Source organism: Charadrius vociferus, unplaced genomic scaffold (assembly GCF_000708025.1).
Source record: "Charadrius vociferus isolate BGI_N301 unplaced genomic scaffold, ASM70802v2 scaffold43, whole genome shotgun sequence".
In the NCBI taxonomy this organism is placed as follows: Eukaryota; Metazoa; Chordata; class Aves; order Charadriiformes; family Charadriidae; genus Charadrius; species Charadrius vociferus.
In genome coordinates this window covers 1,155,305-1,170,257 of record NW_009648043.1, presented here as the reverse complement: position 1 = coordinate 1,170,257, position 14,953 = coordinate 1,155,305, and the positions used below count along the sequence as shown (strand labels likewise).

The following is a 14,953-nucleotide window of genomic DNA, read 5'->3' as shown; positions in this document are numbered from 1 at the left end:
TTGGAAAAGACCTTTAAGATCATCAAGTCCAAACATACACCTAACACTGCCAAGTCCACCACCAAACCATGTCCCTCAGCATTCAACCACTTCCCTGGGCAGCCTCTTCCAGTGCTTGACAACACTTCTGGTGAAGAAATTTTTCATAATATCCAATCTGAACCCCCCCCGGCATAACTTGAGGCCATTTCCTCTTGTCCTGTCACTTGTTACTTGGGAGAAGAGACTGACCTCCACCTCGCTACAACCTCCTGTCAGGTAGTTGTAGAGATCGATAAGGTCTCCCCTCAGCCTCCTTTTCTCCAGGCTGGACAACCCCAGTTCCCTCAGCTGCTCCTCATAAGGCTTGTGCTCTGGACCCTTATGGGAAAAGGACTATATATGTGTTTGGCTTTGAGTACTCTCTGCTTAAGCTTTGCACACTTTCCTGAATAAGGATGTACATGTGTATATTTGCATGGATTTACTTGCTTCTGAAGAGCACCCAAACCCGGTGGAATAAAAACACATATGCATGGATACATATAAAATACATATACAAGGATTTTACATTTGAAGCAATGTGCATTCCTCACACCAAATTGAAAAGAAATTTCTAATTATATTTGGTATTTCTGTCATACAGTTAGAATGGTCTTCATGGTAATGACAAAGAAGACTTAAAAAAATAATATTGCATATTTAAAGTGATGATAGCTGGAAAAATAAAAAAGCTCTAAGGAGCAGAAGACTGACCTCACCTTTCTTCAGGAAAAAGAATGCCAACTGGCTGGTCTATACAAATTCCAGCACCTAATTCCCTTCCTGCTAATCTCTTCCTTTTTCTAACTATCAGACCATAAAAAATGAAATAAAATGGGAAGTAGACTAGACTGTGACCTTCACAAAACCATACATTTTTACTGCCCCGGTACATTTCCACAAGGTTCTGGGAAGAAAGAGGTAGAATTTAATTGTCTGTAGTGTCAGGTCCAGGGTCTTGTACAAAACACTGCTATACTGTGCCTAATGAGTCATCAGCTTTCATTAAAACTCATCTGGTTCAGGTGGTGCCAGGTTGCAAATTGATCATAAAAGTGGTTCCATTAGTCTCAGTGCTCTGATGATCCTGGGAGCTCCAGATGTTGCAGCAAGAATCCTGAAGAGGTTCCAGGTGTTTCTGGCTACCTCATTGCTCCACTTCTAATCTGCAGAAAACATACAGCCTTAGGCAATAGGGACAGCTGGTGATGTAGCAGAGGGAAAGACTGAAACCAGTAAGCGAGCAACAGTTGTGCTTTAAATAAACTATTTGATGAGTAATGACATAAATGTCTATGTTTTTGAGGGAAAGATTATGAGCCTTTAAAAATAAAAGTCCTACTTATAGTGAGGTCTACATCATCCTGTCAAGTACAGTGAACTGTGCATTTGTACCTTTGACTATCACATCACACAAGAGATATGTAAGCAATGTAAAAAAGACTGTTTTTCTTCTTGAAGTATTATTTTTCAAAGAAAAGATAAAATTCTGTTCCTCTGTTATTTGCTGAATAGGTTAGAAATCCATAACCTAACTTTGTAGTTTTGCTTGTAGTAACTTTATGCATAAATCTGTAACCCACAAGCCTACAAACTTTTAGGCTTTGTACATGTAATCCATTCTATTAAAGGCATTGGAACTATTGATTTGAATGAAAATTAAGCGTAAATACAAGAATTCACAGAAAATTTGGATCTATCCAAGCTGGAGGAATGACTCACAGGAGCCTTATGAAACTCAACAAGGACAAACCTAAATTCCCGCACTCGGGAAGGAAGAGCCCCTTGCAAAATGATACAGGCTGGGGACTGACAGCTGGAGAGCAGCTCTGTGGAAAAGGCCCTGGGGGTCCTGGTGGGCAGTGAGATGAGCACGAGCCAGCAGTGCCCGGGCAGTGGAGAGGGCCACCAGCCTCCCAGGCTGCAATTGCAGGAGCAGAGCCAGTAGATCAAGGATTCACGGCAGCGCATGGCAGGAGGGCAAGAAACAACAGGTGTAAGTTGGAACAACACAGGTTCTGTCTGAATGTACAGGAGAACACTCTGACTGTGAGGACAGTTCCCAAAAGAGGTTGTGTGGTCTCCATCCTTCGCGGTTTTCAAGAGTGGGTAAGGCAGCTACTCAAACCTCATGGCTGGCCCTGTTCAGCAAATGGTTGGACAAGAGACATCCCGAAGTCGCCTCTAACCAGAATTTTCCCATTTCTAAGATCATGTCATTTCATACGACTGAGAAGATCTCAGTTGTTTGTGCTTTTGGAAAGGATGCAGCGTAGAAGATTTATTCAAAGAAGTATATGACCTATTCATCAGTTTTACTTAAGCACAACCAGGCCCATATAATTAAAATTATTACATTTCTGGCCCCTCCCTTCAGTATTGTAACTGCGTTTGAGACAGTGGCCTCCAGAAGGAGCCAATGTTAACAACGCCTTCTTGGAAGCTTAAGAGTACCCTCTGGTGGTTTAACACGAAAGTTGCAAAAATCTGCAGCATCATCTACTGAAACAGCATCGCAGAGATACGCTCCTGTCGTGCCGAAGCACAGCTGTGCATCTCCACGTGGGGCAAACAGCTGTGCAATAACATTTATCATCTACAAAGGGAACGCCTGAAGCAACATTGCGCTATGCCAGATACAGAGCTCCCTTTCCCAAACAACAGGAATTCCAGAGCTGTCGTCCCATTAGGATGCCTGTCTTGTCAAATAGCCCATCAAACGCCATCTGTGTGAAGAGCTTTAACATAAAATAAAACTTATTCTGGGGACACTCTGTTTGTTTTGAACATGAACAGTGTGCAATGAATTGATAACAGAATTATGTCCTAAAAGACGGAACAGCTTGTGTCTTAGTGACTCATCTTTCTCCCTTGCGAGCTCACAGGAAGAGTTTATCCACCTTCAACAGCTCACACTGCAATCAAATCTCTTGTTGCAAAGTTGACATCAGGTAGGAAGAATTTATTTTAATCACTGCATGTATTACAATGTATAGTAAAAAAGTTATGAAGTACTTCAATTGACAGGTGTTTATCTATCTATACTATGGCACATAGGTCTATATACCTACCTATGAAAGTATTTCTTTATAAATATAAGCATTTAGATGCATAGATCAATAAATGTAAAAATGCAGTTGAGACACAATTCTTTATGTCCTAACATGATTACTATGGAGAAGCTGTCGCTTCAGTCCAGGCTCTTGGATAAAATTATTAGACAGCTCCAACAGATTGCCATTGATGGTGGGTACCATGCCACCCCTTTCTGGTGGCTGCTTCACACACCTGATGACTTCTCACGTTCCTTCTTCTCCATTCCCAGTGATGTGCGATCTTGCTCTTTGCCAACGCAGCACAGCCACAGCTAACCTTGCTGTTACTTGATAAATAAATGAAACAATAACTTTCTTAAAGTATGTTACAAAGTCACTGAGGGGATGCACTCACACAGCAAAAATTCTGAATTTCCCAAGAGCAAGTTAAAGTTGATTTTAGCACTGAAACGACATGGATAACCAGAACTCTTGGCAGCAATCAAACATTTCCTTTACATAACTCTGTTTCATATGAAAATTGTCAGCTGTTGTTATGCTTTTCTAAATGGTAGTTTCTGGCCACCTTTGCTTCAGTGCTTGAAAATGTGACATTGTCTACTGCAGGAACCAAAAAGTTTGAAAGCGAACTAAAAACCTGTAAATTAGTTATGTTAAATGTCAAAAGATGAGTCTCAGTTCCCTGAATCTGTTCCTCTTCCACCTTTTGCAAGGCAAAGATATCATATGGGACCATCTTTTGTGTCTGTGCCTTACCTCAAACAAATGAGGCCATGATCACAGCTGCATGCTGGAGAGTTCTTATTTATTGTGCTAGTCATTATAAAGAATTACTATCAAATGAGCACCTGACAATATGTTCTGATAGGGAAAATAATAGAGAATGATGGAAAAGACATTACAGTTTTGTAATTAGATACCGCATTTCCAAATGGCATAGAATAAATCCACACTGGCAAGGAAAGAATAAGATGACCCACAAGGTCTCTCCTGTTAGAATACTGAATAATTTATTCACACATCCCTTTTTGGGCAGCCTTTTTTATCTAGAAAAAAAACAAAGCAAAAAAGAAAAAATATATGTAGGCCACTTATTTTTTGGTTTTAAAGTGCATGTTCCTCCTTCCACATCCTTTATTTAAAAAAAGGCCAAACTTAGTTAAAAAAAAAAAAAAAAAAAAAAAGTATTAAAGAAAAACTTTTTTTTTTTTTAATTAGAAATAACCTCTTACACGTAAATAGAATGGGCAAGAATAACAGGATCTGAGCTAGATTCCTAGAAGACATTGGAAAAACTAATGTGAAGCAGAACCAATTTAATTTAAGATGCCTTTTCATTTTTCCTCAAGGAAGATAAATATGCTTAGTCCAGGTATGATATCTCTTAAAAAGAGGAAAGTTTAAAGTTATTGTATACAATCTACCAAAAATTATAGATTATACTACATGGACATCACAGATCATCAAAGCATCCATAATGGTTTCTCAAATATGTTTAGAAATACCGACATAGCCTCTGCCCTGTGAATACAGAGGAATTTAGCAACAGAAGAATGTTTCTCCTAGCTGCACAACTTTCCAGCAACTACTCAAGCAGTTTCTGAACTCGTGGATGAGGTGGTAGATTTGGATACTGCACATCAAATGCTATGATGCAAACGGGGGAATGGGCAAAGAGTAGGGCATGACTCTATTTAATAAAAGCAAACCAAAGAGATGACCCATAGCCCCAAAGAGCCTACAGTCTCCCTACTCACAAAGGCTAAATTAGGTGGGTCAAATTCAACCAAAAAGCATCATTGAGTAAAGAGACAATATTTTTACCTCAGCAGCAGACCAACTAGCGTAACCAAATACCACTTTGCCAACAAAGCAATAGCAGGATCATAACCCCTGACGTCAGGAGAGTAGACCTTGACCTGTTCAGGGATCTGCTTGGAAGGAAAGCTAAGGCAGACAGTCCTAGACAGAAGAGTCCAGGAGAACTGACTGATTTTCAGTGATCACCTTCTTGAATCCTGGTGCATGGGAAATCAAGCAAAGGTGGCAGGAAGCCAGGACGAATGAACAAGGAGCTCCTGACTAAACTCAAGACATAAAAAGGAACAAAGTGCAAACAAGGGCAAGTGACCCAGGAAGAACACAGAGTCAGTCTTAGCATAAAGGGATGGGTTCAAGAAAGCCAAAGCTTTCTGGAGTAGAACCCGCAAGGGATTTGAAAAGCACCAAGGGCTGCTACAAGCATGTCTACAGCAAATGAAAGACAACAGAAAATATGAGCCCACTGCTGTGGGCAGGGGACCAGGTAACAAAGGACACACAAAAGGCCAGGGTACTCAATGCCTTCTTTGCTTTGGTCTTTACTGATAAGATTTGCCTTCAGCATGCCCAGGCCCATGGGAATGTTTGGAATAAGGAAGACTTACCTGGAGGAGAATCAGATCAGGGAACATTTAAACAAGCTGGACAGAGAGTAAGCCCATGGGACCTGATGGGATGCACCCATGAGTGCTGTGGAAGCCAGCCAATGTTATGGCAAAGCCACTCTTGATCATCTTTGAAAAGTCATACTGATCAGTTCCCGAGGACATGAAGAAGCCAAGGCTGTCGAATCTTCATTCCTGGAGATATTAAAAACCCAAATAAACATGCTCCTGAGCAACAGGGTCCTGCTCTTGCTGACCCTGCTTTGAGCAAGGTTGTTAGCCTAGACAGCCTCTGAAGGCACATTCCACCCTTAACCATTCTGTGATTTTGCCGTCTCAGAAATTCATTTGGCTTATATTCTTGGCAGTGGCAAAGCTCAATTTTGGTCAAGTGGCAGAATGAATTCTGGCTGCACTAAGTGTAAGTGTGGAAGAGTTAACTGGGTCTCAAGCACATTTAGGAGACATGTAACTAACTTCTTTCCAGTCCAAGTTTAATGGACAACCAGAGTTGGTGTAATCTGTACCTGCAGCTCTGTGGCAGGTGCACATATGCTGATAAGACTGGGGCTTTAGGACTGCTGCATCCTCACTTTTTTGTGCCTTTACAGTATGATCACATACACCCCTCAGGCAAGTGCCAACCACCACACACACCCGTTGCTTTGGTGACTATGGTCACAGGTACACCTCGGTCGAGGGGTAAGGAAGTTACGGCCCTCAGACAATGGAAGCTGACATGACCATATATGACCACAGATCAGATTCGACTAGGGTATACAGGGAACCCCACTGGAGGGCAAATTGAGTAGGTCCTCGGAGCAGCGAGTCTGCAGCTGGGGACTCTCCCCTTGGGTTGGGATGCTGCCCAAGGAAACTCCTCAAGGTTGAGAGTCCTCATCTTATAAATGAGGGATTGTGTGCACTTTGGATCCTCATTTAAGAGGATTAAGAATTCTTGAATTGGTTGTGCTGTATTAATGCCTTGTACATCCTGAATCTGTGGGTTACTAATGTTGTCAGTATTGAATGATTTTGATAAACCTCATTTTTAGTTGGTTCTCTGCTAAACAGTTTTGGTCAGAACAAAATTTGAGTTTATCACCTGTCTAATTTGATTTTGTAAGCCTCCACGACAAGCTCATGGTCATAATACCATACTAGCAAAGCAAGATGATGCTAGGCCAAGCCAGGCACAGTTTAGCTCAAGGTACAGGACACCACACTGTGCCAGGAGTGGAGTGGAACAGTTACTACTTTCATGTAAACACACCCTCTACAATGTGGACTTCTAGATTCCACTCCAGGAGACCAGCACCTACTAGGTGTGAGCAGGGTGCCAACCGCAGCTGGACTCTGTTCTAACAGCAACTATCGAACAGCTCAGCCAGACTGACATCTACATTCTAGGTAGCCAAAGTTAACCAAGCCAGATACATGCTTCTAGCCAAAAACACTCCTCAAACCTCCCCTACCCAGGACATGAATGAGTCTGACTTTTCACTCCTTCTACAGAACTTAGGTGTATGAATCAGGATCAGCAAGATCTACTGATAACAGATACTCATTCTTTAAAAAAAACTCAAAAAAAAAAAAAAAACCACCCCAAAAAACCCACAAAAACCACCAAAACAAAAAAACTCCCCCACACACCTAAAAGAACACACAAACTTGTATGAGCTTGGTCTGCTGTTTTGATGTGTGGCTGGATGTAGCCTTGCCCATCTAGTTGTTAGTTAACCTAGTGGTTAGAGCACTCTCAGAAAGCAGGAGAAATAAATCCAGGTATCTTACCACCCAGAACATTCCTACCTTCCAGAATCGTGGTTTAAGAGGTCTAGATTCAATAGGACTAACAGAAACTCCCCCCCTTGCCTCCAAGAAATTCAACAAAGACAGAGTAAAAAGGAAATGTCTGTTACCTCAACTACTTTACATGTAGCCCTGTGTGCCACAATGAACAATCATTAGACTAGAAATTAAGTTTTAACATTTCAGTCCTTTAAGAGGAATTATTAACTTGAATCTCTTAAAAAAAAAAAAAACCAAAACACACACACACAAAAAAAATTTAAAAATCAAGACAAAAAGGCTACAAAAAAAAGAGGTCTATTGCAACAGAAATTCAATTTGAAAGGTACTTTCAGGTAATAAAGAAAATCTAATATGCTAGTGCAAGAGAAAGACTACTACATTAGCATCCATTAAAATCTAATTCTAAGAGAAATCTGAGAAAAAACAAGATCCTTGCAAACATATTTGAGCTCTATACGCAGATCATATTTGGGTTAACATTGGAACTAAACCCAGAAAGTTAGACATGGTGTGAAGTTGTTGAGAAAGATGAGGAAAATTCCATTTTGATCCAAGGAAGAAAAAAAGTACAGCCAGTTGCTTTGGATAACCTCAGTATTCTCTGTTCAGAACAGATAAAATATAATTTCAAAAAAGACCCATAGGACTGATGGACAGAGGGAAGGCGGGGGACAGGGAGTGGGTATGAGGAGGCCAGCTAGGACTGTTATGGAGAACTGTCCTTCACATTATTGCTGGATATGATCCAGAAATGCTTGGGTTTTTTTAAAGCTTTTTATTATTATTATTCTCCCCATGCATTCTTTTCAATTAGTCACTTGAATTATTTGTATGCCTAACCTTGTGCTGTATTAAGAATGGTCTGATAACAACTTGAAGGGCAGGGTGTACCCCCTTTGTCAGTGAGAATTGTCTTAACATATGCACATAGTGCTGCATACACCGACAGCTTAACACTCAAACGCGATTTGATGATTTTTAGAACTCTCGGTGCTTTTTCAACTTGCAAGCACCAGTTCAAAGGCTAACAATGACAACGGCCTTACTGAAGAGTACCTCTCCCACACATACTAGGATGATATATGATCAGTCCTCATCAACCATAAAAGGAAAAATAGTGTTGTGTTTGTACAATATATCCCATATATTTTACAGGGACCTGTGCCCTGATCTTATCTGTAACCTATGGGCTTTGGCATCTCTCCTGAGAAAAACAATAGTGATTTGAACCCTTTCAGGCGATTTCTAGCTTCCTGAATTACCTAAATCATCAAGTTATTCTACAAAACAGACTTATTTTATCCTATTTATGAATAGATAGCATTATATTTTGCAGAGAACTCGGTTGTCTATTATAGACATGCTGGGAATTCACACCAAAGAATAAATTCACTGTTATGTCCCAATGCTCAGATGAAAACATTTCAGCACATACTTTGATCCCTAAGTTTAGACACTGCAGGAGGATTGTGGTATACATGCTGCACACTTGACCTTGTTTAGAGCTTTAATTCAAACATGCAGGTCTGTAGGTTTGCTTGTTCCTGGAAAGTGTTCCTGGACCTTTTGTGGAGTCCAGCTATAACATACCAGTAACCTTACCGTTTAAAGTGCCTAGACGGCACTGAATAGTGGTATTTCCCATTGCAAAATGAGCTTAGTCTTAAGTCAATAAACATCAAAGTAGCAAGACAAACTAGCAAAAGGGATGACATTTTTTGTTAGATACCACGGAGTTTGAAGTTTACAAAATAATAGGTGTGAGTCTAGAAGTTCAAGGTTCACCTTGGTATTTATGACAAAAGTAGCTAACCAACACTTCACTAAGGCACAAAGCTTGTTTGTTGGATATCTCAGATCACTTCTGAAGTAATTACCAATATATTCATATAGTTGGACACGAGATCATCATAGAATGGTTTATGTTGGAAGGGACCTTAAAGATCATCGAGTTCCAACCCCACTGCCATGGGCAGGGACACCTTCCACTAGACCAGGTTGCTCAAAGCCCCATCCAGCCTGGCCTTGAACATTTCCAGAGATGTAGCATCCACAACTTCCCTAGGCAATTTGTTCCAGTGTCTCACCACCCTCAGAGTGAAAACTTTTTTCCTAATATCTATTCTAAATCTACCCTCTTCCACTTTGAAGCCATTACCCTTCGTACTATCACTACATGTCCTTGTAAAAAGTCCCTCTTCAGCTTTCTTGTAGGTGCCCTTCAGATGCTGGAAGGCCACTATAAGGTCCCCCCGGACTCTTCTCTTCTCCAAGCTGAACAACCCCAACTCTCTCAGCCTGTCTTCAGAGGACAGGTGCTCCAGCCCTCTGATCATTTTCATGGCCCTCCTCTGGACCTGCTCCCAACAGGTCCATGTTGTTCTTATGTTGAGTGCTCCAGAGCTGGATGCAATATTCTAGGTGTGGTTTCACAAGAGCAGAGTAGAGGGGCAGAATCACCTCCCTCGACATGCTGGCCACGCTGCTTTTGATGCAGCCCAGGATATGGTTTGCCTTCTGGGCTGCGAGCACACATTACCAGCTTGTGTTGAGCTTCTCATCCACCAACATTCCCAAATCCTTCTCCTCAGGGCTGTTCTCAATCCATTCTCCACACAGCCTGTGTTTGTGCACGACATCACCTCAGCCCATGTGCAGGACCTTGCACTTGTTGACATTCATGAGGTTTGCACAAGACCACCTCTCAAGCCTGTTCATGTCCCTCTGGATGGCATCCCTTCCCTTCAGTGTGTCCATACAGCTCCATACAGCTTGGTGTTGTCGGCAAACTTGCTGAGGGTGCACTCCATCCCAACATCCATGTCACCAAAGATATTGAACAGCACTGGTCCCAGTACCGACACCTGAGGAACACCACTTTGTCACTGCTTGCCACTTGGACATGGAGCTGTTGACCGCAACTCTGAGTGTGACCGTCCAACCAGTTCCTTATCCACCAAGTAGTCCATTGGTCAAATCCAAGTCTCTCCAATTTAGAGACCAGGATGTCATGCAGAATGGTGTCAAATGCTTTGCACAAGTCCAGGTAGATGATATCTGTTGTTCTCCCCTTATCCACCAACGCTGTAATGCTGTTGTAGCAGGCCACCAAATTTGTCAGACATGATTTGCCCTTAGTGAAGCCATGTAGGCTGTCATCAACCCCCTCCTTACTTTCCATGTGCCTTAGCAGAGTTTCCAGGAGGATCTACTCCATGATCTTGCTGGGTACAGTGGGTGGTACCTCATTCTTCCAGTCTCTGCATTTGCTTTCTGCAACTTGGGTGGTGTGGTTAGACCTCTTCCTAGTGAGGACTGAGGCAAAGAAGTCGTTGAGTATCACACTCTTCTCCATGTCCTGGGTGACCAGGTCTCCTTCCTGAAGAGGTCCACATTTTCCCTAGTCTTCCTATTGTCACTGATATACTTATAGAAGGCTTTCCTCTTGCCCCGGCAAGATTTACCTCTATCAAGGCTTTAGCTTTCTGAACCTGATCCCTGGCTGCTCACACAATTTCTCTGTATACCTCCCAGGCTACCTGTCCTTGTTTCCACACTCTGTAGGCTTCTTTTTTGTCTTTGAGATTGTCCAGGAGCTCCTTATTCATCCACACAGACCTCCTGGCAATCTGTAATTACAAGACTTGTAATTCCAGGCAACCATAAGTACAAAGTCTTGTACTACATAACCAGATCTCCTTACAATTTAATGGGAACAGTTCACTTGTTATCAGCTTAGTCCTAAAATCATACAGTAGAAAGCACACCCTGGACTGGTTTGGTTAACACAAAGCACTTGACCTTCATTGCAAGTTTCTGCTAATTAGTTTAAATCCTGCTCCCCCATCGCCTTCAGTATTCATTCTGATGAATGAATCAGTGGCAAAAGTGGCAAAACCCAAGACAACTAAGAGTCTGATCCCTACTGTATTCAAGCTGGGGGGTGGAGGGGAAAGAGGGGGGGGGGAAATAAAATCAGTCAAAACAGTTTTTAGTTCCAACCTGTAAAACGGGGCAGTAATACAGCCTGAAGTAGTAAAATGAGTAAAAAGAGGACTTGGAAACTGCATCAAAAGGGCATGAGGCAGTACCATAGTGTTAAATATTTAGCAAGTACATAGCTTGCTCAATATTCTTTCAGAGAAAGCTCTAAATATTTGAATCCACCTTTCTGGGCTTCTGACTTACCAAGTTTATCCACAATAATTTAATGCAGAGCAATAGGTGCTAATAATTGAGGGGTGGGGGAGCGGGAGGATTGAGGAAAAAGGTATTAGTGACTCCTAATACCTAGGTACCATGTCCATATGTTTCCTAGGGAACAACAACCTGGTGATTCGACTGTGGTAATGGAAAGCCGAAAACATTATTCTCCAGAACTGAACAACAGTTTGGGTATATCAGACTATTGTCATTACTTTTGCAGGTCAGGCTAGGAAAAACTTCTCTCTATCACCAGAGAAAAACAAATTCTTGAAGTTGCTGTTCCAGGACCAATTCAGTTAGGGCTTTTTGTCCAGAGCTTGGAAGGCAAGGAAATGGAAAACAAATACTTCTACAATGCATTTAAACTCATCAGGTACCCCCACCTCAGAGTCCCAAATAACTGGAAGGGAACTTGGAATAACAAGTTCCATTTCATATGAGGAAGCATTATTTCAGGCTTGAAACACTAATAGAAGAGTTTGTACTGGAGAGACAATTCTGTTGAATGTGAGTTGATGGTAGTTCCTAAACAACTGACATTTCATATTACTATTAACAAGGACCATTTGAACCACCATCTGGAACACCAGGAAGTTAAGTGTCAATGACTGAGCAGCAAAGAAAAGCTACACTCCTGTAAGAGCCTTAAGGCCTAATATTACCATAACTGGCTACACCTGTACTAAAAAACCCTAAAGATCCGTGAGTTGTACTCCCTCTGCTCTCCAAATTGCCCACTTTTTCCTTCTTTTAATTTAGCACTTTAAACATAACACCTACCCTACAACTTGAAATATGTGTGGCATATAGGCTCATCTCTGGCAATTACAGCTGGGAAAGCGCTAGAGTTTTCATTCTCAGACTGGCAAACTAAGAATCATCTAGATATAATAGCTGAATGAAAATAACTTAAAGAAAACTGTTACAGATACTTTAATACTGTTGGGTATTTAAACTACCACTCACAAGATCAGATTAGAGACCTTTTAACATAGAAACCACTAGAATCCTTTTTTGTATGATATTCACATAAATATCTATTGCACATACAAATCCTATATGCACTGTTCACAAACTGAACTGTGACTTAATCTGAACAAAGAAGTCTTCAGAAGTATACAGAAGGTGTTTGGCCTTCACTGCTCAACAGGTCACTCCTATTCACACCGTTTTTATTTCCACTTACATCAGGGTACTGTTTATAACTTCTTCATAGTCAAACCTAAGGGATGCCCTTATCAGCTGTATTATTCAATCCCTCTTTATCCTCTCTGTATACACTACCTAAATGTATTGCAAACTGTACTAATTTCTATCAGAGCATAAATACTGCACTTGGATGGTCCTGAGCTTATTTACAGCTGTGACAGTCCTGCAGATTATACCAATTTTAGCTCTTGCTAAAATTATACTTGCCTTTAAGCTTTGGGACAACACACAGGAAGTTGTGTCTATGCTATGCTTTTTAGCTTTCCCTCTGAAATGGCACAAAACCCAAGAGAAATTGATTGTAGTATGCTTGCTCTGAAAAAGACAGGAAGCTATTACACGCATCAGTAGATTGTAGTGAAAGTCATGTATTCATCAATTCTAGAGAGTAATCATACAACAACTGTGAGCCACTGAGTGCAGGTGTTAGCCAAACCTACTTTCATCACTGTATAAACTGCTTTACACACAATGCAAGTATCTGGAAGAAAGACTCACCTACCTATCTTTGGAATGTTGTTTGACATAATTCTTCCTTTAGAGCAAAGTGTGTATATGAGGGGGATTGTTGTTTTTTCACTTGTGAGTTTGGAGGGTTTTTATTTGTTTTCGGTGTTGTGGGTTTTTTTCCCCTCCCATATACATTCCAGCACAACTCAGTGCTGAAGTGAAATACAGTGCTTACAAGGTTCTGGGGTTTTGTGGGTTGGTTTTTTTTTTTGTTTGTTTGTCTGTGGGTTTTGTTTGTTTGGGGTTTTTTTGTTTTCTTTTTTCCCCTGCCCAAGTGAAAAATAGACAGGACAACACAGCAAGGTATCAACATCTTAAAAAATTTTTAAGGCACATTCCAACAAAATAAATCTTTATTGAATGCAGTATTATGCATTCTATTTTGTTTAAGGGAACAGTGCTTCCCCCCCAAAGAGATTCCCTTTGACAATTTCTAAAAGCTGTATTTCAGTTACAGAAATATTTACATGTCAAGAAACACCAAACTTCAGTCTAAATTTTTCTTGATTTATGAAGTGCAACTAAGTCCTTCCAAATGATAATAGTTTTCAGTAGGCACTAGAATGAGAAACCTGCAAATTGTTTACAATTGCTGGGTACAATGTTATGTTAATTCAAATTTTATACTTACCCATTTAGAGTGCTGTTCTTAAAGAATTATATAAAAAGTGGCATTTAAGAATAAAGAAATGCAGCTTAAAGAGCAGTTTATCACCATTTAAAAAAAAAAAAAATCTTAACGGCAACCTGCATACTTAATACCATTTCCACAGTATGTCAGCGACAGGGGCTTAGTCCAATAATTTAAAACTTTAGACAGGAATGTCTTTTGGTTCTGAATGCATATCATAAGTCATCATGTCCAGTAGGTGAAGGCTTAGTTGTTTCACTCTCTACTTCCACTCCTGTGAAATTAAGTATCATAATTAGAATACAAATGTATTATTACCATATAACCATTATGTATTAATACCATATAATTTTTGACAGTAGGATTTTTTTAAAGAGAAACCCAAATAAACATATTTATCAAGACAGAGAAGAAATAAAGCCATATAGAAAAGCTGCTTGCACCATCCTCCTAGTCTAATTTTACAGTTTTGGGTTTTTTCCCCAGATGCAAACAAAACATTTCAAATAAACTGGTATGATATTGTTAGTGGAAGATAAAAGCAGCACAGCTATTTCTATTCTAAGCTTTTGTTTTCAGCAATTCACAGTGAACTTTCTCGTCTCCATGTGAACTGTCAGAAGAAATTCTGGTATTTGAAAACAAAAAGCAAGTATTACTCAGAATTATTTTCTATAGTGCAAACTGCTCAGTTCAGATGCTAAAAGAGCCTTCAAAAAAGCAAAGCGATTTTATTATATTGGTAAAAGCATTAATCTAAGAAACCTAAGCTAAACCAATTCGTCAACTTTTCATTTTGCGTTTATTCCCATAAAACGGCAGGCCACTTTAAAATCAGTTACGTACTTTTCCTGTGCAGATACTCAGGATATCAGTTACTATGTTTTTTAAAGGACTAATAACAGTGAGTACTGTGAGTATAAGGTCTGAACTCAATGGCCCCGAGTAGCAATACTACACAGACCCTTACAATTTATTAGTACAAGATGAAAAAGCAGTCTTGGAGGAGGGAACAAAAAAAAAAAAAAAGCTAAGAAGTAGAAAGAAAATAAAGGTATGAAATTGAGTGTCTCTCATCC

General features: G+C 40.4%; 1 protein-coding gene across 1 annotated transcript in view; it reads right to left on the bottom strand.

The window, feature by feature from the left end:
• Positions 1–13,581: 13,581 nt before the first annotated feature.
• Positions 13,582–14,953, bottom strand: part of CRELD2 (cysteine-rich with EGF-like domains 2) — a 15,825-nt gene continuing 14,453 nt past the window's right edge. The window contains exon 11 of the mRNA XM_009883682.1: positions 13,582–14,148. Coding sequence (XP_009881984.1) covers positions 14,090–14,148 — 59 coding nt within the window. The 3' untranslated portion in view covers positions 13,582–14,089. The remainder of the gene's footprint in view (positions 14,149–14,953) is intronic.